General features: G+C 37.8%; 1 protein-coding gene across 2 annotated transcripts in view; it reads right to left on the reverse strand.

Annotated features, from left to right (window-relative positions):
• Nucleotides 1–1,459: 1,459 nt before the first annotated feature.
• epha3 (eph receptor A3) overlaps nt 1,460–21,952 on the reverse strand; it is a 113,418-nt gene continuing 92,925 nt past the window's right edge. The window contains exons 12-18 of one of the 2 annotated variants that reach the window (XM_026272556.1): nt 21,714–21,775; nt 17,165–17,374; nt 14,554–14,703; nt 12,084–12,277; nt 8,508–8,663; nt 3,773–3,865; nt 1,460–2,698 (exon numbers count right to left, since the gene is read on the reverse strand). In XM_026272556.1, the coding sequence (XP_026128341.1) occupies nt 3,790–3,865; nt 8,508–8,663; nt 12,084–12,277; nt 14,554–14,703; nt 17,165–17,374; nt 21,714–21,775 (848 nt within the window). In that variant the 3' untranslated portion in view covers nt 1,460–2,698; nt 3,773–3,789. The remainder of the gene's footprint in view (nt 2,699–3,772; nt 3,866–8,507; nt 8,664–12,083; nt 12,278–14,553; nt 14,704–17,164; nt 17,375–21,713; nt 21,776–21,952) is intronic. The other variant, XM_026272554.1, reaches the window with a different exon arrangement.

Consider the following 21,952-nt stretch of genomic DNA (forward strand, 5'->3'; position numbering starts at 1 on the left):
GTTAATGATATTAAGCCCGTATTAAGCCTCAAACTAATAAATGATGAAGAACCCTGCATTTTGAAGACCGATGATACTTGAACTGAACACAGCTGTCCTTTTCTGAATAACCCTCCACATGAAACTTCTGGAAGACTTCATAATCCTGACCTCAAAGCAGGGTCGTCCTTTTTGTGGCCTGCAAGGAAAGCCGAAAAATTCTGTTTGGATGTCTTGATAAAATCTCACTTCGATCTCTGCAACTCTGCCCCGCTCCACACCTCACACCGGACCCCACGTTAGCTAAGGACCGCCCTGTATCAAAGTGAACGTCGCTGCAGGAAACCACATAGCATGGTAATGTACGGAATAGCACACTACCATACTACTCTTACTACTCCTGAAGGATATAATATATTGTATATACTGCAAATTTTCTGAAAGCATGGAATCTCCAGGTAAAGTGTGCAGTATTCAACAGAGCTGCACAGAATATTGTATCCCACAATGCAACATAATTTGATCTTCCATTTTCAGCATACTGCAAGTAACTGTAATATTTGAGTTATTTTTTCACAAACCAGTCCAGCGTAAACTCTACCCTGTGGATTTCATTGGACTTTGTCAACCGCACTGACTTCCCTTAAACATCTGAAGCTCTTCTGACAGGTGTCTGCCTGATTGAGTCGGCCAATGAAATTGTCTGTGGGGTGGGGTTTGCGCTTAAAGGGATAGTTAACCCAAAAAAAAGTTCCAACGCTTGATGAATTTCTTTTGCTTGTGGAAGACAAAATATATTTTGAATACTGCTGGCTACCAAACAGTTTTGGTGCACATTGACTTCTTTGCACATTAAATATTTTATTGATTTATTTCTAAAAACAAGCAAACAAACAAAATCTCATATCTTCTTTTATGTTCTGCATAAGAAATAAAGCCAGTTCTGGATTGGCGTGACAGTTAGTAAATGAAGATGTTCATTTCAAGGTGAACTAGTTTAGAAAAAAGATCAAATACAAGTGATTTTTAATTATCCTTCTTGACTCATTATTTGATTGGTTGCCAAATGTTAAACTCAATGTGAAGTGACATCCACAACTTATTTTCTTTCCATAATCTGATTTCCAGGATATTCAACAAGAAAAAATGGAGGGTGGGACTTTGTTTAATCAATTGGGAACTGATCTGGATTGGGAAGAGTAGGTGTTGCCAGAATGTAATCAGGTGATTGGAATGGAGAGCATCTGTGGGGACAAACAAAAAATCACCGAATTTGAAACGCATCAAATTGAAATCAAATGATTTCAGTATGATTTTTACACATAATTGGATAAAAAAATGTGAAGGACCTGATTTATTTTCAAGTTGATAGTTGGATGTCGTTGACTAAACCAACATGAGGCCATGTGACAATTATTGAACATGTCGTTGCAAAATCTTTTGTTTCACATACTAAACAAAACGGGAAGTGTTCAGAAAATAGTAAGCTAGTATTTTATTTCCTTCACAGCCCATGTACCTCACATACATCGTATCTGAGACTTCTGAGTCCAAATCCTGCTGGTATAGAGAGTTGGAAGGATGACATATATTCGCAGGTCAAAAAGTTCACATTTTTGTATTTCCGCTTCCATCTTCAATGGATTTTGTGAATGGACTTTCGGTTAAACGCCTAAAATAAGCTCTGGAAGTGAAAGAGTCTATTTTCGGCAATAATCCAAAAACCAATAACAAAGTCCTATCGGTGATACCAACATTTGGGTTGGCCTGCAAAACACATCATTACTCTATTCGGTCTGCTTTTCTCATTTGATGCATTATGACTGTTACCGATTCTAATAAACAGTTTATTCCTTTATATTGTACTGTTTTTATTTGATAATGAATTCACATATCATCTGAACACAGTGGTGCAAACAAAGATGTGTCATGGGCTACATCAACAAATAAGCCTTTAAAATGGCATGTTTACCCAAGGTTTCCACTCCTCCATCCCTGATTCTGGAGAATGGCTCTCTGCACTCGCAGATTAATGGTCAATTATCAAATATATAGCCAAACGTGTCAGATCCTAAGAAGCATCACCAGATTGCTCTAACAGTAACCGTCTGTATTTCTCCTGCCGTTCTTCAGAAGAATTAATAAAGGGGGCTTTTCTACAAGAAACCACCAAAACTGTGGGGTGCAAGCTATTGCCTCTCTGAAGTGCTACCTTCCAAAAGGAAGACGGATGCTTATGCAAAGATTTTCCTGAAGGCTTTTTAATGCTCCCCTGCCACATGTGAAGAGCTCTTCGTTAAATCCGTTCAGATCGGACCGGCTCCCGTCCTCTAGGGGGAGTCATGCGGCATGACCGTAGACTCCTAAACACGAGGCCCACGCTCCTCCGCATCTCTCGCCGATAATGGCTGAGAGACACGCTCATCGTCTTTGCCCCTCGTGCCCGGGTAGACGTGATCTTTCTCCAGGAAGGTTGTTCTGCTTCGCACATGTGTTCAAGAATTGTAGTTCCACTTCCTCTTTTCGTTTAAAATCTACTTCCTGTCTGTTAAAGCCAAAGCAGCATCAATCTCGTTTAGGTGTCTTTCATTTCCGTCGCTCGTTTTTTTTATTTTACACAGGAACTGGACCGTTCTTTGAGTGTGTTTCAAGTGTTGTTAGACTGCTCACGATCTTCTTCTGAGGTCCAACGATCGTCACACCGACTTTCTTGAAGTCCCTGCGTGTCAGAGAGGAGAGAGAGAGAAAGTGAAGATGGGTAATACAGCGCTCGCGGTTTGACATACGGTGACATTAATGACAAGCCCGCAGCGGCGCTCTGCCTCAGATCGCTTGTGTCAGTCATGTAGGACGAAGTACTCCAGGAGGACACCATGCTGCCATACACATACAATGAGCTGAGGAGCTGGACTCGTGACAGACTTTGTGTTATAACTTAAACACTGGGCTGATTTACAGCTTCCTGTGATGAGAAATCGGAGTAGCTGCTTCATTTTCTGAGTAGGTTATTTCTACTGTGATTTGAAAGGAACAGCACTGTAAGGGTTACCCCGGAGGGAAAAAGAACGACATTTTTCATTTAATGAGATCCATGCAACAGCTGACAGGAGCTTGCATTATTTACAATCGTGGATAGACACTCCAGACTTACCATATGGATGAGTTCATCCCGTGTGCACATATCCGACTCGGTCTCATAGGAAAAACGTGATGCTACATGCGTTTTTGCACAGCGTAAAATGCGTCGCTGCAGGTACTGTCACAGGTGAATTCAACAGCCGTGGTGCTGAAAAAACTGTTTACTTTCACTGCGACAAGGTTATGAGGAGTAATGAGTTAAATTTGTTCTGTTCAAATAAAGTTATTGCATGGGCTCAGAATATAAACTATTGTTCAAAGGAGTCTCATGCTTAAAATTCAACTATTTATTAATACAAAAACTCATTTTAAGTCACGTTTTTCCCATTAGATCCGACTGTACATTGTAAACATGTGGCGAACCAATCACTTTAATGTACACCTCAAATACAGAAGCTTTTGCAAAACAACAACAAAAAATTATTCCTCTTAGTATTGTCAGATCAAGGGATGCAAAAGCTGTGCAGTGAAGATCATTATAGCATATTAGTGCAAGCAGGTTAAAGTTACAACTATGCACACCTCAAGTCAGGCACGAGTTCTGTTAGAAACACTTCTAGAAGGTTCAGCGGCGATTTAGTCCTGATCTGGACATGAGCGCAAGCAAAAGCTTGAGGGAGCAGCCAGTAACAAAAAAGCTACGATCAGAACCCACCGTCCAGTCTATAAGCTTTAAAGTGTTGTGATTCCCATGGATGGCTCCCACTCAGGGCACGTGGCTGCTGGTCTGACTTCAGTCAGACAGATTCTATGGGCAGAATACAGCTTTAGATCGACTGACACACAGGCTGTTTATCGTCAGTGCACTGCTAATGCACTGACATCAGCCAAACAAACGCTCACAATGTCAATCAAGACAGGCCTGCAACATTTCTGTGTGACAAAAGTCGTTTGATCTACTACAGAGTCAAATTCAAGCTTCAATAAAGCAGACTTAACAAATTCAGAGGCATGTTGTCTGTAATGCTAATTAAAATGCCTGGATACACTGTGATTGCAAACAGCTGAAATCAAGAAGTAACTGCTATACTACTATAACAGCTGTTAGACATCTTGTCACTTAAGAAAACAGAAATGCAAACTAGTTTGGTCAAATAATTTTCTTTGTATGAAATTCCATAAGTAAAGCGCCAGTGTTTTCCAAAATATACTTTATGTAGTAAGTATACTAAAATCAATGTACTAGTAGCACAACAGTAAGTGTACAATTTCAATATGTCTTGAACTAATTTGGTTACATTTTTAGTTTATTGTTCATACTATAACAATAGACAATGAATATACAACTAATTTACAACTAATTAGCTATTCTGTGAACTATACTTCAAGTAAACTTATACTGTATAAATACTGTATGTCCAGCTCACTTTATAGTTTCTAAAATAAACTCTGAAGTATACACTCAGTAAACCATTTTAATAGATTGTATAGTTTACTTCTTGAAAAATTTATTTCAGTCAACTAAAAATCATACTTATAGTTTACACACACCATAAAATAAATATTAGTAAAATTATCCAAATGTCAATCTGTTTCTGTGTAGGTTAATAGCGCTGTATACAAAAAAAGATTGAGTTTAGTTCCACCCACGTAGTATTTTACTCTAAACTACTGCACACAAAGCTGACTTGTTATTATAAACTTGAACATGTACGTTTATCAGGAGGTAAAACACTCTATCAAAAGAGTAAACACAATTGCAAGCCAAGCATATTTAAAATATTAAATTATAGAGATTTAGCAGCTTTTACACAGGATGCAGAAAGTGCTACACTATGAAACCCATTCATTTCGGTGACATTCGCTGACACACACAGTGGTCAAAATTGTTCAACTTTTGCCGCTGGCTCTGTGACTATACCCGCACAATACAATAGAAACGTGGCATCCAAATAGAATTCCCAGTAAAAGTTTTGATAACTCCGCCTATTTCGCTCTGGCCAGCATATCGCAAATTGCTGAACACGGCTCACAGTGCAGCGCATGCCGTGTCCTGCATGAAAGGGCCATAACTCACAATTATAGGACAAATATACTTTGAATTTTCTGTATACTTGTCAGTATAAACCAAGTATACTTACAGTATGTATAGGCTAGGGGTGTTGCGATATACCAGTATTGACAATAACCGTGATATTCAAAGCAACAACTATCGATATCGTGTTAATTTAGTGTGTGACGATATACCGGTATTAGCGATAACCACAATATTTAAAATGAACATTAATAATGTGTTCTCTTATGATAACACCACATGTAAATACTCCAGCGCCAGTACCTGGTTGAGCTCCCAGGTGGCAGTATTGTGCCCTAACGCTGATACCGGTCACACAAGAAGAAGACGCAGCACTTGCAGCTGCTCCGAGGAGAGCTGTGTTCATCGAAGTAATGGTGCGTTCAAGTCATGTCGGATATATTGTATTTATGAGTTAAACACACATAAATTAGTTGAAATTGATAGAAAGGATTACAATATAACAATTAATACGTTTTTTTATGTGATACAGATTAAAGTGGCTTCATAAATTATAAAAATAAAAACCCAAAACACACCTGATGCAAATGATTTGCTCTTAATTTTCTATAAGCAGAGTTAACAAACCCTGTTGTATTTTCTTGTAATTTATTAAAAGCAGGTACACCACCATCTTGTGCTGACTAAACTGATTTGAATGCACCCGCCGATGTAATTACATCTCGTAAGTACGAACTTCCAAGGAGGACTTGAATGCAGCATAAGTTGACATTATTTTACTAGTCATAGAATGGGAAACGTTATATTAACCTGTTAACAGCGGTTTTCTGTGTTCATATATTGAAGTAAAGAGTGATTATTTTAATAAGTACCACGTTTTCTTTACTCGTCTCATTTTTGTATTTGCAATAAATACGGCCTGTGCGTAGTAACACTTTATTTATTTGTTCAAATATATTAACAGTTACACGATTAAATCTGATCTTGAAAAACTGATCGACCACATTTCTACATTAAACTTGTAAAATGGTAAGTTGATCGCAGTGCCATTTACCATTAAGTACCATTAATATCTATTCATCATACTGTTGAAATTGACAGTATTTTCTCTCTTGTTGTTTCATAAGAGCTCCAAAGAAGACGGAGAAAGCCAGAGTCTTGTGCCCTGCGTTTATCAGTATCCTTATGTTTGTTGGGTGAAAAAGAAAAACTCAATAAACAAAGAAAAATTTATTTGACTGATATCTTTCCCCCTTCAGTGTTTCTATAGATATCATGATATATCGATTTTGTGAATCCTTATGGCCACAATTAATGTGATATCAAAAATCTAATATCGTGACAGCCTTAGTATAGGCCTATTTGAAACATAAAAGTACATAAAAGATTGGACTCCTATATTTTTTATTACTTTTTTCCCCCCCTGATTTACTGGCTATTAAGCAATACACACATGAAAAAAGAGCTTTGTTTTAAATGACAATTTATAACTTATTTACTCTTTAATATGAAAAAATAAAATATAATTTGAATTTAATTATCAATTATCTGTTTTGCCAGAAATAACACCACAAGACAAAAAGAACAACTATTGCACGCTGCCTGCCATATCAATTCAGATTTATCTACAGTTTTAATGTGACTTGTTCTAAATAAGGGAAAAACCTTCAATGATAGAATAAAGAGCCTAACGTTCTGCACAATTTACCAAGAGAATTGCAGTAAGAAGCCAAACATCTGGTAAACTTACTATATCCCCAACAACAACACAACCAAGGTAAAGTGATAAGTGACTGAATCATCAATAATGATCTCTCTCTTGCGATTCTTCATTTTCGTGGTAGGCCCATTAAACGCCAATAGCATATTTAAATGTGACTTGTCCTGAGTAACTAGCTCCTGCTCAAGACCAGTTCATAACCAGCTACCACGCTTCAAAATAAACCTAAGCAGCATATGATTTTTTTTTTTAACAGGGTAGTCAAAAAAGGTTAGTACAATTGTCCAAAACCTTATATAATGAACGATCTTGGTCTTTTCAGCAGTTAAAGCGTACAAATCAACATATTTGCAATTAAAATTCACAAAAATTATTGTTTCAACTCTGTGGTCAGTCAAAGAATGGTGGTGTCCACTCACTACTGAAAGCCAAACACTGAGAGACGAACTGCATGTTAAATAACTCAATCTGGGTCATGGATGAGGGCCGCTATTTGCATCTGATTATTTACGCTGACATCAGAACAAAATATAACCACAAGCAGCCTTAATTACAGACTGCTGAGTGTTTAGATGTTTAGTCCTGAGGGTAGCATGCAGCACAGCACTGCCACTGTTCCCAGACCGGCCCTTTGATCATTCTCTAGTTATGAATGTCAAATTATTTACATTGTCAAATAGCTCCTCATTGGAATCGAACAGTGGTTTTAGGAGATGCTAACCAGGCAAGGCAAGGTTCCTAATCAACATCTACAAAGCATTTCCCATAGATGCAGATCCACACTGTGGAGAAGAACAGGGTCTTCATTATTAGGATTTGTTTGACTCAAGCCATTAGATCGCTTCCAAGACTGGGGATTACAGGAGGACAGCACTTTTAGTTTTGGCAAAATATATATATTTTTTCTTTCTTCCATTTATTGGATTACAATAGAAGAAAACATTACTAGAGCACTGTCACTGGAGATTAATAACAAATGTAATGGCCACCTTTAAAGGATTAACCAAAGCTGGGCTTCATTTACTGGAAACTGATCTGTAAATAAATTTGTCATCGTCTCCTGCATTGGTTTTAAACTGTTTTATGCCAACAAACTTAAATTATATCACTTGTCTATTGCCTTGGACTTGAAAGTACAGAAAGCTAACCCTTAAGCACAGGGACAACTAGAATAGAAGAATGACCAAATAGGGGAACTAAAAGTCCCCTTTTTTTTGTTTCATGTGAGAAAGAATATCATTTGGCTCTCAACAACAAGCAAATAAGACAATTAAAATTTCCTTCAAAACTGATGTTCCTTATTTGCACTTATGACTATTCACACAAATACACTACCATACTAAAGTTTGGAATAATTAAGACTTTCTGTTGTTGAAAGGCTGCACATATTTGATAAAAATAATAATAATACAGTACAAACGGTAATATTGTGAAATATTTAGATTTTAAAATTACATTTTAAAGCTTATTAATGTAGAAAACTGTTATTTTTAATTGTAATAATATTTCACAATGTAACTGTAAAACTATATAGATTTAACTCTTTTTTTAATAATAGAAATGCAGCATTAGTGCAAAAAAGAGACTTCTTTTGAAAACATTTTTTTTTTATTATTATTCCAGACTTTTGACCGGTAGTGTAGATTTTAGTTTTATAATAAAAAAGAGAAAGACCGTATAGTAAAATGCTCTTACTCTGCTGAGGTTTTGGCCAGTGTATCACAGGAGCTGTAGCTGACCCCACTGAATGCATCTTTACAGGGTAACGTCCTCGCACTCTCCAACCAATCACCCATTGTGTTAAAAGAAGTGATGTCAGTGCTGGTTCTGTCCAGAAGCAGATTCACCGGTCTGAGAAGAGATGAAAAGCATGCACCGTTAAGTGAGTTGTGAATATTAAAGTATATTTTTTGTGCTGCCCAATGGAAATGAAGCACAAGTAACTTTCATTTGCAGAATACTTTTGTAGAACTGATACACAACAGAGTTTTAAGAGATCACAACTCGCTGATGGTGAAAAAAAAACACAACGCAGAAGTTGTGGCCGTCTGCAATTCCCGTCACGTTTGACAAATGTCATTTATGGAGAAAACAAGCTTATGAAAGTGCAAAACACAAAAGCCCTCAAACCCGATATGCAAGCTTGCATCCGAGGTCTCCATACGGAAATACCTGCAGAGAAGTGGGACTGATTCTCTCCATCTGTGTTATGGCAAGCATTCCGTAGCAAGAAAGCAATACATTTAGGAATGTTTATTCGAATACACAGACATCTCTGTTCCTGATCACTTCCCATTGTTCACATTCCAATACTAGTTTCCATTGTTTATTGCATGGGCAAAAGGCTAACTTATTAACCAAAGCATTTACTTTAAATACAGTATATATAAGTGAAGTTGAATTAGCTACTCAATTAACTGAACAAACTTTTGACATGTTACTTGCAGATACAGTATGGAAATATTTATATGTAATCCTTTTATGCCCACATGAAAAAAAAAAAATATTATAGTAATTTTCAGTAAATACTATACTTAATTTGAGGTGTCTATAGTTTCTGACAAATAATGTATGTGTATGCTAGATAAAATATAGATGTTATAAATACAAGTGATCATGTCACAGCATCTGAAATCCACAATTCGGGTCCAATGGCACCTGATCAGAACCAGGGGAACAGACGGAAATGAGATTACAATTCCTTTGGGGACTGCTATTTATTTATATATGTATATATTCATCTAAATAAACAAATTAAGATAGCAGGAAGTGCACTCAGATCCACATGTTCCCAGTGTTCCATTACTGTGTGTTGAATATAAAAGAATAATGTACGCTGAGTTGACTGGAAAAGAATGCTGAATGGATCCAAGTTACTTGGCAAAGAGGATCAGAAAGTGCTGACACAGCTCATTGAATAGAGCTGTCTGCAAGTACTGCACTGATGCACTCAGGATCTTTAGAAATCCTTTCCTAGTGTCAGGAGAGAGTGGTTGAAGTTTCTTTTTTAACAATGTCTTTGATCGTTTTAGTCTAACCTTCACCGTTTGAGAAGCACATTTATGCGCCAGTTGTTTTGTGAATCTTTCTAAATGTGATGCAGCTTTGTTAAAAGACTGACATATTTTAGGATGGGACAGCGAAGATAACATTGGACTTTACATCAGACCTGCAGCTTGTAACTATGTGCACAGCACTGCTGGATCTAATTTCACATGCAAGTTTACATTTAGTCTTAAAGGTACAGCAAGTACCAAATGAAACGGAATGGAACGGATCAAAACACAATATTATTTAGTATTCTTTCATTAAAATGGATCTCACACATTTATTACCATGTTAAATGCGGGAAAAAGAAAAGATTGATCACAGTTATCTGACTCACTCAGCTTCTTAAATTATATGAGTCTACAATATGGGAACATGATACATAATGTGTATTTGTAATTATAAAGGTCAACATGGGAAAGAAAAAAGCAGAGTGGAAAACCAAGAGATGTCCAATACTCTTTTGTGTGTTGCGATGTGCAGCTGCATCCTTTTCACAAAAAAAAAAAATGTGAAAAAGAAAATCTTTGTTGTTGGGTATAGAGGTGATAGCTTAAGCTCTGATGTATACACACTGCATTTAACTGCATCAGCTGCTGGCGTCAGAGATCTGAGGCATCCGTCGACAGGAGCACAAGAGGCCAGAGGGAGAGGATGAAGAGAGGTAAACACTCGGCCTCTCTGCTGGTTCCCTCTCTTTTCTTTTGCTTTCCTCTCTCCCCTCTGGTGTAGTGACCTCTAAATAACCGAGGCTGCTTAGTATCATGTTTTTAAAGTTCTCTAGGGATGGGAAAGGAGGGCGGACGTTCCTCACGTAGAAACATCTGGGTAGCTTCGTCACGGACAAGAATGCATCTCTCGCTGTGAAAAGGCTCTGGGATCATGCACCTACTTTCATCCCGAGAGAGCCGACATTTTACTTCCGAACATCTGCACGCCATCTCTTTCTGGGTCTGGCCTTTAGGCCTAGGGTCCATCCATGAGAATAGCTGGGATGCCGTCCCATCAGCATGCAGGGCATGTAGATAAATGAAGTGCAAGGGCTTGGACGCAGCTGTGACTGTAGACCGGCGGCAGAGGAACCGGAGTGTGTCTCGCCCGGAGAGCCATAAATCACCTGGGCACAGCACTGAACCCCAAACGGCCATGTTAAAAGCCAATCAGGAAAATTACATGCTAACTCCCTGGGACCCATTTCCACTTTCTTAAGAAACCATTAGTCACTGTTACATACTTCATAATAATAAAGCTACTGGTTGTACCACTTACGTCCACACTACACAGGGCAACCCATAACAGACGAAACATCTAGTTAATTGAGCCTTATTACAGCAGGGGAAAGTAGAGTAGGAATTTATTTTGAGGAAAATATTTTGAGATTAAATATTAATTACCAGAAACCGTGAGGTACTGCCACATACTCCCCATAGAACACCCTGTTCTCAAATCTGGTAACATCAGGATGCATAAAAGCCTTGTAATACAAATAAAAGTGCATGAAGTGAGGCCAGGAACTGACACTTGGTGATCAATGATGGCTCACAGTCACCAATCCAATGAATCCCAAAGATGTCCAGTGGGGTTCAAGCCTGGACTTTGTGCAGAATTGTGCAGGAAGTATTTCCACACCCCAAAATGTCAACTCCTTTCAAAACAGACCTTGCATAAGAGCACTGTCATGCTGAAACAGGAAAAGGACCTTTCCCAAACGGTTTACCACGAATTACACAAATCTAAAATGTCACGAGTAAGACTTCACTGGAATCAAGGAGTCTTGGCAAATCCGTTAACCAGAAGGGGGTGTTAACTTTTGACCACATTGTGTATAATCCTTTCAATAACATTAGCACTACATCCTGTATAGTAGAGAAACAGGATGTCAGCAAATGTTTATCACAAACACGGCCTGTCTGACTGAGAACTGTTTCTGCGAACTGGCTCCAAAAATAAACCGATTTTGTCTAGAAAAATAATCTGCAGAAAATAATGCAGCCTCAAGAACAGCTCAGTCATAACTGTGTGCGACCATCTGTAGGAGCGTGTGATTAATCTAGACCTGAGGGGAAGATACAAATTAGAGTTCAGGAAGAAGAGAGAGCATTTTCTTTCGTTAGGGAGCATGAGAAGATGATCTGAACGTGATACGAAGCAAAGAAACAGCAATCTGGGATCAGAACAAGCATTTAGGACTTGGTCCAGAGGCAGTCCTCCTGGGTGACATACCTGGATGTGGTGCTGGCTGTGATTTTGAGACTGCTGGGGTTACGGATGAGTTTGTCCAGGATGCTGACAATCTGCTCAAATTTGGGCCGGTTGTTTCGGTCCTTCTGCCAGCAGTCTAGCATCAGCTGGTAAAGCGTGGCAGGGCATTCCATGGGCGGGGGAAGACGGTAGCCCTCATCTACCGCTTTTATCACCTGCGGCACATGAGAAAATATCGTTAAATTCTGTCATTCTGTCTGAAGGTGCGGTCACATCAGCAAGGTTTTCTGAGCATGAAAGTTTATTTGTCAATTGACAAATATTGCAACGATGTATGAAGCACAGCTCACACAGAGGTCCCTTCCAAACCAAGCAGTTTTCAATATGAATCTGTTGCGAAATTTTTTCACCCTCACTATTTCCTATTGAGATGACTGGATTTCGCCTGTGAAAACATGATATATAACATAAAACTTCGGAGCAACATACCGGGTGAGTAAATTCTGACAGAATTTCCATGTTTGGATTTTTGGGTGAACTATTTCTTTAAAGATGAGGCTCTGCAGTTTTCCTAACGATTCTGTTCAATTTCCTGTCCTTTGAGCTCCTCAGGCCATATTTCTTCCACGCATTCCAACTGTCACCATCCAGTAGGATGAAACACAAATAAAGCACTTCCGTTCATGCAACAACACAAAATCAATTGCCTCATAAGTGCTCCAGATCTGTAACTCCCTTTTGCTTTTCATCACTGGATCATCAGCGCTGCCATAAACCAGTTCAAATAAACTCTCAGGGCCTTATTTGCTCAGGGTGAAGTTACTGAACTGTAGCAACAAGGGCACTGCTCAGGGTCAGCGCTAAAGAACTAATAACAGTGTCAACACAACAAGATTTCATAACAAACCACTACACATTTACCATGATTCCACACATGACTTTTGTTCTTAACTTTCTATAAGAATTATAGCATAATAGTTTCTCTTGGCCTGTGAATTGAAATTTCAAATTCCATTTGGGTGCTCATTGAGTGTCTTTGTGAAGCTAGCCTTAGTAGCTAACATTTTCATTAATTAAGAGCAGCATGAACAGTCTAGCCATGCAAAACAAGCTTGGTAGCTGGCTGATCATGGAAAATCTTGCTAATTTAATTATATTGTTTGTTTGCCAAGACAGGACAATTTACTCACTCAATGTTGTTCCAAACTCTTAAGGGCTATTCACACAGAATGTGTTCTCCGATTCTACTGTGCTACTTTTCCGTTGTTTTTCTGTGTGTAAACATGGGCATGTATGACTTTTGCAGCATCTCTCACATGACATAGTGCTTTGAAAACATGGTGCTTAAGTTAAAATAAGGTTTAGATCATACGATGGACTGTTAAAACTTTTAAAAAATGTTCTGTGCTAATGGCCTCCACTTATGAAAATTAACCATGGTTTATTTTAGTAAAAGTGTAGTAACCAAGGTTTTCTTTATTTCTTTTTTTTTGCCATATTGATTACCATTTTTATAACCACAGTTTTATTACAAATCCAATGGTTAGACTGTACTTTGTATAACAAACCCATGGTTAATTTGTAGTTAACATGGTTTAACTATAGTAACCCTGTTTTTTTATTATTTGTAGTAAACCATGGTTAATTGAAAATGTGAGATGCTTTTGAACTTTTAACGTTTTAGAATTCTGCAATTTTAGAATGCTGTGTAATGACTGAGAAACTGCAAAAGATGCGATAGTGCAATGGTCACATCCGTCTAGTACATTTACATAGAAAACATCTTCAGTTCTCTCTTCAAAGCAGTTCAGTCAGTGTACTGTTTGAGTACATGAATTACTCCGGGATATTGGTTTGTTTTAACTCAGAGGGAGTGTCAGCCACATTAAAAAAAGTTAACAGCTTAAGTCATTGTGGATTAATGCATATTGGAGACGTGAACCATTTCAAACGATTCAGTTAGATTTGGTGAACTGGTTCAAAAAGATCCGGTTACATCGAGTGATTCGTATATCACTAAACTGCTTTGTTTTACAACAGACACGGAAGAGAAGACAATGATGAATAAAGTCGTAGTTTTTGCTATTTTTGGACCAAAATGTCTTTTCGATGCTTCAACAAATTCTAACTGACCCTCTGATGTCACATGGACTACTTTGCTGATGTTTTTCTTTCCTTTCTGGACATGGACAGTATACCGTACACACAGTTTCAATGGAGGGACTGAGAGCTCTCGGACTAAATCTAAAATATCTTAAACTGTGTTCCAAAGATAAATGAAGGTCTTACGGGTTTGAAACGACGTGAGGGTGAGTTATTAATTAAATCATTTTGATTATTGGGTGAACTAACCCTTTAAGATGTAATTTGACCTGTGGAATACATAAGGCACATTTTTAAAAAGACTCTTCAAATCAAATCAAACATATGTCTCACTGATCTAGTTTGGCAGGAAATACGTTTGATTTTTTCTGACAGCTGCTCTACTCACGTCCTGATTGGACATCTCCCAATAAGGTCTTTCTCCATAAGACATGACCTCCCATAGGACAATCCCGTAGCTCCATACGTCACTGGCCGAGGTGAACTTGCGATAGGCGATGGCCTCTGGCGCGGTCCATCGGATTGGAATCTTGCCACCCTGTAAACACACAAAATCCATCTGTCAAGGAGACATTTTGCCATCTGCGACAGAATCCAAACACATATTTCTACTATTAGTTAAATAACAAACATGAACTCTAACGTTCACATGCCAGATCATGTAATCTGTATGCATTGGCGTTTAAAGCAGGCCATATGTAAAGTGTCAGAGCGGATGAAGGGGGGATTTCTGAGAGGGCTGTGCATCTAATGAATGAAATTCAAAGTTTGAAACAAGCTCTGAGATGCCATTAGGATTTGTTTGTGTTAGCGGAATTACTGTACAGCACAAGTGTTGATGTGATTTAAACACAACCTCTAGCTGCACCACCAGTTCAAGAGAGCCTTGCTCTATGCGGGCCCCTTCATACAGCATTATTAGAAAATTATGGTTGGATTTACCAATCTAGTGTGGTCTTCGCACTGCAAAGAAAAGTAAATACGGTTGAGTTTCCGTTTATAATATTTGATGAACTCTACACTTTATAGAGAATAAAGATTCTTTGGTTAAATGAAGAGCTTTTAACATCCACAGAATCTTTCCAATCTATAAAAAAGGGCAGTGGAAAAGCGTACTTTAGATTTTTAAAATCTTCTTCACATTAACAAAACAAAACCAAGTGAAACCAAACCAAACCAAACCAAACAAAACAAAAAAAGTTTTCTTTAAGAAAGTCTCAAGTCTTTGGGGAATCAAAAACGGTTCTTCTATGCAATAATCGTAAACTACATAATCCCTTTTTGGAGAGTATATATGCATGTGCATTAATCAGTGCTTATATGTGAATAAGCACCTAAATTAAATGTGTTCATCATATAAATTGATATATCACTTCAATAGACATGGATTAAACCGCTTGATTAATTTAGATTACTTTCATGATGTCTTTACACATTTTTTTGAAGCTTCTGGTTACATAGACTTTCAATGGAGGGACAGAAATTTCTCAGGTTTCATTAAACCACATGGAACAACATGCAGACGGGTAACATGTGACAGAGTTTTAATTTTTTGGTTTAACAATCCCTTAAAGGCATAAAAAACAACTAAAATAGCATGTTGGCTCTAAAAGGCAGGACTTCTTAAAACCACCGATTTTTTATTTATTCATTTTTTCAACAATTGGTCCGGTTCCTCCACCTATTCTATCTTTGCTCTTGGTTTTGCGGTATGCCACCACCTTCATCGATCCTGTCCTCATCTCTGAAAGCTGGCTGGGCTTGTTTCAAGTCTCTCTCTCTCCGAGGATCAGCGTTGTATTTACCCAGCTCGGCTGCTGTCGTAACTCTACACTCAACCTTCGAGAAGGAGGTAGACTGAGAGAGAACAGGGTCGAGCCAAAGCCAACCGGCAACCTGGCCAAGTCACACAATTCCTACCCCACATTCTCCAAACACAAGGCCTTTAAAAAATAAACCCACTTGTGCGCAGGCCTCCCCATTGAGCACGTACAAACAGTCCCTGAAAGATCGCTGCTATTGAATGTAAAATGTGACATGATGTATCCATTGGGTTTAATAGAAAGGAAAGGCAAAAGTTGCCAGCATTCTTGTGGATTCGAGGGTCTTGTAGCCACACGATGATGCGGTGGGGGGTCTAGTTGTAACGGTAAAAACATACATTTACGTTGGCTGTCAGACACAAGTAAAACCCAACAAATTTATCTAACTAATAACATGTTGGACCTCCCCTCCCCAGCATATGCTATGTATCATTGTAACACTTACGTTAGGTGACACTTGTATTGGTAATTTAAGAAGCAATATCTCTTAAAGCCTCACATGCAGTGGATTTATGCCTGACTCTAAGTGTATTTATGCATTAGTTATCTCTTCTGATAATGGATGTTGCTCTTAAGAATGAGAGTGACGAATATGGTTATTAATTCCAGGGAAAGAAGATCAGTCGTGCTGGCTGGGAGGAGACAGTGAGCTTGTCGATCATGGTCTGGCCTGTATGAAATTTGCTCTGTAGGTTTCACACAGCCTGTCCCTATTGTGTCATTTCAGCTGCTAAAAGAGTCTAGTCCTCTCAACCCTGTTTAACACATTTTTACCATGTTTCAAATCGTTCCACAGAATCAGCAGAGATCTGGGTCTAATCATGGCTGAGAGAAAACCTTCAATTTGAGGCTTGCTAATAAGGCACTAAAACATGTCCTAAGCGAAGACTCATTCCTCAAATCTAAACCTTGTGAAGCATTTTTGTTTGCTATGTGAACACAAAAAAAGTCTCTGTCAGTCTGTCTGTCTGTCTATCTATCACTGTTCAAACATTTGTGGTCAGTAAGTTATGTGAGTGACACAAATCATGTTTTTATGTGAGGCATAGTAATCGTTAAAATTCATTGTTATAGCATTTTCTTTCAAACTCCTTCTGAAGTTCTTCTGACCTAATCAAGCCCATATAACTCTGTGCTGTATGCCGATCTCAGATGCTAATGTCGGTGTTGACTTACTCTCGTGGTGTAGGCGGCTTCCGGGTCGTCCTCCAGCACTCGGGACAAGCCGAAGTCTGACACTTTGCACACCAGGTTGCTGTTGACCAGGATGTTCCGAGCGGCCAAATCTCTGTGCACGTAACCCATATCCGACAGATACTTCATACCAGATGCGATGCCACGTAGCATGCCCACCAGCTGAATCACTGTGAACTGGGCGTCGTGTTTCTGACAGAGACGGGAAGAAGGGGAAAGTCAAATACAGTGTTTTATATCTACATAAGTATAAACATAAGTCATGCAACGCGTTCTAAAACACAATGGAACATTAGTGACTCATATCTCAAAACACTGCCTGACATTTCCAAAGTCATCTGTCTTGAGCGAACTCAAAACCACTCATGAAATGGCTTTGCTGAGAGCAGCAGATCTTTGACTTTAATAAATAGGAGCGTTTGACCGTTTTTTTTTTTTTTCTGGTTCAATCCACGGTGTGCAGCAACTTTTTGGAGAATATAAATAGGATGTACACAAGAAGACATCGCTGACTGCATTTCTGAACTGAAGCCCACTGGCAGGCTTGCGGTGTTTACACTGGTGCGTGTGAATGGGCCTTTTATACGAAGAATGATATGCTCAGGACTTGGAGATAAACACCAGGGGAGGAAGAGCTTCAGTAGGAGAGGGAGAGACTGGCCGGATGAGTGAGATAGCATTGATTTGTCAGGGAGCTCTGGAGAAATGTACCAAAATGCAGTCTTAAAGCAATAGTTCTCTCGAAAATGCTTTTACTCATCTTCATGCAACTGGTTTGACTCTATTTCTTCTGTAAAACATAAAAGATGATATTTTGAAGAATGTGCTCTTTTCCAAGCATGCAAACCAATGTTTTTATTTGTTTCACTGATTTACTATTTATCATTTTTGTTAATATGTTTAATTAATACTTGACAACATTTTGATTTGTGAATGTTTTGAGGATTTGATTTTTGTTATTTAATAAAATATTCAGTAGTTTCATTCATTGAGTTTTTATTAAGTTTTATTATTAGTTATTTTACAAGGAAACTATAAATTCTGTCTAGGCTTTCTGAAATACACTCAAAAGTTTTTGAACAGTATCCAATTAAGTTTTTTTTTTTTTTTTTTTGGAAATAAATTATAGGAATTAATCATTTTATTTAGAAATGATTCTTTGAATTGAATAACGATAAAGACATTTATAATGATACAAAATATTTCTTTTTCAGATAGATGTTGTTGATTTAAACTTTCCATTCATCAAAAAAACCTGAAAAAATTCTACTCAGCTATTTTCAAAATAATAATAATAATAATAATAATAATAATCTGTAATAAAATAAATAATAAAGGAATAAATTACAATTATTATTATTATTATTATTATTTTATATATATACATATATATATTTTTCATATATTCAAATAGAAAACAGTTATAGTACATATTATTAAAAATACTATTTACTGTACTTTGGATCAAATAAATGCAGACTTGGTGAGCAGAAGAGAATTAAAAACATAAAAAAAAATCTTACTGTTCAAAAACTGGTAGTGTAAATGTATTTTTTTTTTATTTTTTAGATTTTTATGCGTTTATATTTTTTTGTTTTACATTATATCAGTTAATGTGTATTTAGTTCTAATAATATTTGTTTGTTGGTTGGTTGTCTGGTTTTAGTTGAATTTAATAACTGATGCAAACTGGGACTTTCAAGTTTTTAAAAAGGATATATAAAATATTATGAACGTAGTCTGTAGGACTCATGCATTATATTTAAAATCTTCTGACGTCATATGATAACTATATATGAGAAACAGATTAGGAAAGTTAAATTGTTATTAACTGAGATAAGCACAAATATCATCTTTCTTTCTTTCTTTCTTTCTTTCTTTCTTTCTTTCTGTCACGAATCGTTTGATCCAGTTTCAGGAATCTGGTCTGAATGATTTATTCACAAATTCACTTCTCTCATAAACTTTCATAAACTCACAAAGAAAAGCTAGGGCAGATGTCAGAGATGTTTCAGTCAATCACTTCTTTCAGACTATTTCTCACACAAAGCTATCTTATTGTCTCAATAGACTTAACATATACAGCATGGGCATATGAACAACTTTCATGATACTAGTTTTTTCTGAACTTGACAGCTTCAGTTCCCATTCAATCCAGTTGCATAGAAAAAAACCATCAGTGCATCCTCCAAAACTGTCTGCTTTTGTGTCCCACAGAACAAAGAAAATCAAACAGGTCTGGAACGACATGCGATGTAAACAATCTCAAAATCATTATTATTGTTTGAACTGTTCCTCTAGTTGTCCATTGCGAGTCTCCCTCTCATTCCGTGTCTCTGTCCACCCTATTTTCACTTTCTTTCTATGTGAGTGTTTATGTACTGCATACAAACTAAGTTTGGATGAAAATAAACCCTGGACCACCTGGAAGAGAAAGGAGCTCCGAGAGGTTCAAAGGCTTGCTAATAATAGTGACATGAGCAGTGGCGAGGAAACTGGTTGCAGGGAGGATGACAGATCTCTTTGATAGAGTGCAGGCCAGGCTGCAGCGCGCAGGAAATTGCTGCAGAACACTGCGACTTTCTTTTCTCTTCTTTCTGGGAGTGGGATCCTGTGCAGACACACGTACAGGTCCTGCTCACTCCACTCCCTGTTTGCTCAGGTTGTTTTAATAATCTGCCTTTGCATACTCATTTCAATAGAGCCGTTAGTGTCCACTTTTTCCTAACAGATTTATTTATTTTAAGTTTTTTATGACAACAGTACAAACTTTGAATGGACATGAAAGTATTTGAAAATCAGGAAAGGATAAGCACTTAAATTATTATCAATAAAAAAGACTTTTAAATGTAATATGTATTTGAAGTTTATTACAAAATTGTAATATATATATATACACTAACAATCAAAACTTTGGGTCAATGCAACTTTTGTAGGAAATTAATATTTTATTCAGCAAGGATGCATTAAATTGAAGACAGTTAATAAACTTAAAATGTTGCAAAGAATTTCTATTTCAAATAAATGTTGTTCTTTTGAACTTTCTGTTATTAAAGAATTCTGAAAAAAAAATGCTTTACATTTTTTTAAATGCTGATAAAAAATCTAATTAAATAATAATAATAATAATAATAAAGTTTCTAAAGCAGAAAATCAGCATATTAGCATGATTTCTGAAGGATCATGTGAAACTGATGATTGGAGCAATGATGCTGAAAATTCAGCTTTCCTTCATTGGAATAAATTACATTTTGATATATACTAATATATAAAACAGTTATTTTAATAATATTTCACAATTGTACTGTTTATTATTGATCAAATAATTGCAGCCTTGGTGAGCAGAAGAGCAGAAGTAGTTTATACAAACACTGTGCTGATCTTCTCTAGTAACATTGACTTCTCTGATTGGTGGATCTTTCGTCAGGATTATGGGTAATGTAGTTCTCCACTATTCAAATGTTTCTTTTCTTCTTGAAAACACATCAACTTGTGGCTTCTATATCAGGCCAGATCTTACTGTCATCGTGTCTTAAAAGGTTTGCACATTCAGGCTAGAAATGAATTACTCAACTGAGAAAATAAATGTGATTTTTACTCCCATTACCCAAATGTCGCACACTACAATAACTGTATAACAGTGGAGTCGCTCAATAAATGAATTTGCTTCACATTTTCAGATATTTTTACGAGTGCGAGGCCCATCCACTGCATCAAAGTCTGGCGTGTTCATTTTGTTCTCCAAATGGCAGATTGTCTGGCAAGTGCTGCTGGTGGTAAACTGTTGAAAAATGACACAAGGCTGATAAATTCATATGTCAGGTGTATTGGAGCCAAGGCAGGACGGCCGCAGCCAAAGGTTAAGCTGACCCATTTAATGAGCTCATTAGCGCATTTATCAGCGCTCTTCAGATGGGCCGTCCCACAGCCTTGTTTATTTTCGCAGTGCGAGCGACGGGCAAAGAGGAAGTCATCTGAAGGACAGGTCTGTTTAACTGGCACGGCCGGGCTGGCAGGCGGCGCGCCAGTCTCCCCAGTGCCACTTTAGGTCTGAGTACGAGCGAATCCGCTCTCTCTTCTGAACACAAGCCTGGTCTGTTCTGCGTGAGAGAATGAGGCCATTGTGGATACAAGCTCAAGTGAAATTCTGACACTACAAAGCCTTTGAAACACAGGTAGTGTCAGTGTCTATTTAAAGAGGCCTCGGCTGCGAATACCAATGTGATGAATTTGGTCGACGTTGTGAACACAAAGGCACTGTTAAAAAAAAATGTAATCTCCCCGCAACAAAGAGAGAAATAGGTGAGTCAGCGGAGAGCAATTTGTGTCTGTTTGTATAAATGAGAATGAAATGTTCAGAGAGCTCGGGAGAATGCCAGGCATGCTGTGATAAGCAGGTACTGTGAGAAGAAGCAGGAGAAGCTAAGACGCAGATGGGCTTTTTAAATGATTTTAGGATGAGCCCTCTGTGCCTCTCCTCTGATCATACATAATGGAGTCTCATTAAATGTGCTCAGTGTGCCACACTCACTCGCAGGAAGCCGTCCAAAGAGCCGTTCTCCATGTACTCGGTCACTATCATCACGGGTTTACCTGAGGAGAGAGAAAATTCACACACGTCTCAGTCCAATCCAGAAGAGATGTGCCAAAACTGAGCTGTGCTTTGCTGCAGTGGTGTCATTTCTGCTGGACGCTTGGATTACCCAATTTGCAAACGAATGAGCTTATGTTGGACAAAAGAAAACATCCTCAAAGACAGACATTTCAAGA

This window comes from Carassius auratus, chromosome 9, assembly GCF_003368295.1.
Source record: "Carassius auratus strain Wakin chromosome 9, ASM336829v1, whole genome shotgun sequence".
Classification (NCBI taxonomy): Eukaryota; Metazoa; Chordata; class Actinopteri; order Cypriniformes; family Cyprinidae; genus Carassius; species Carassius auratus.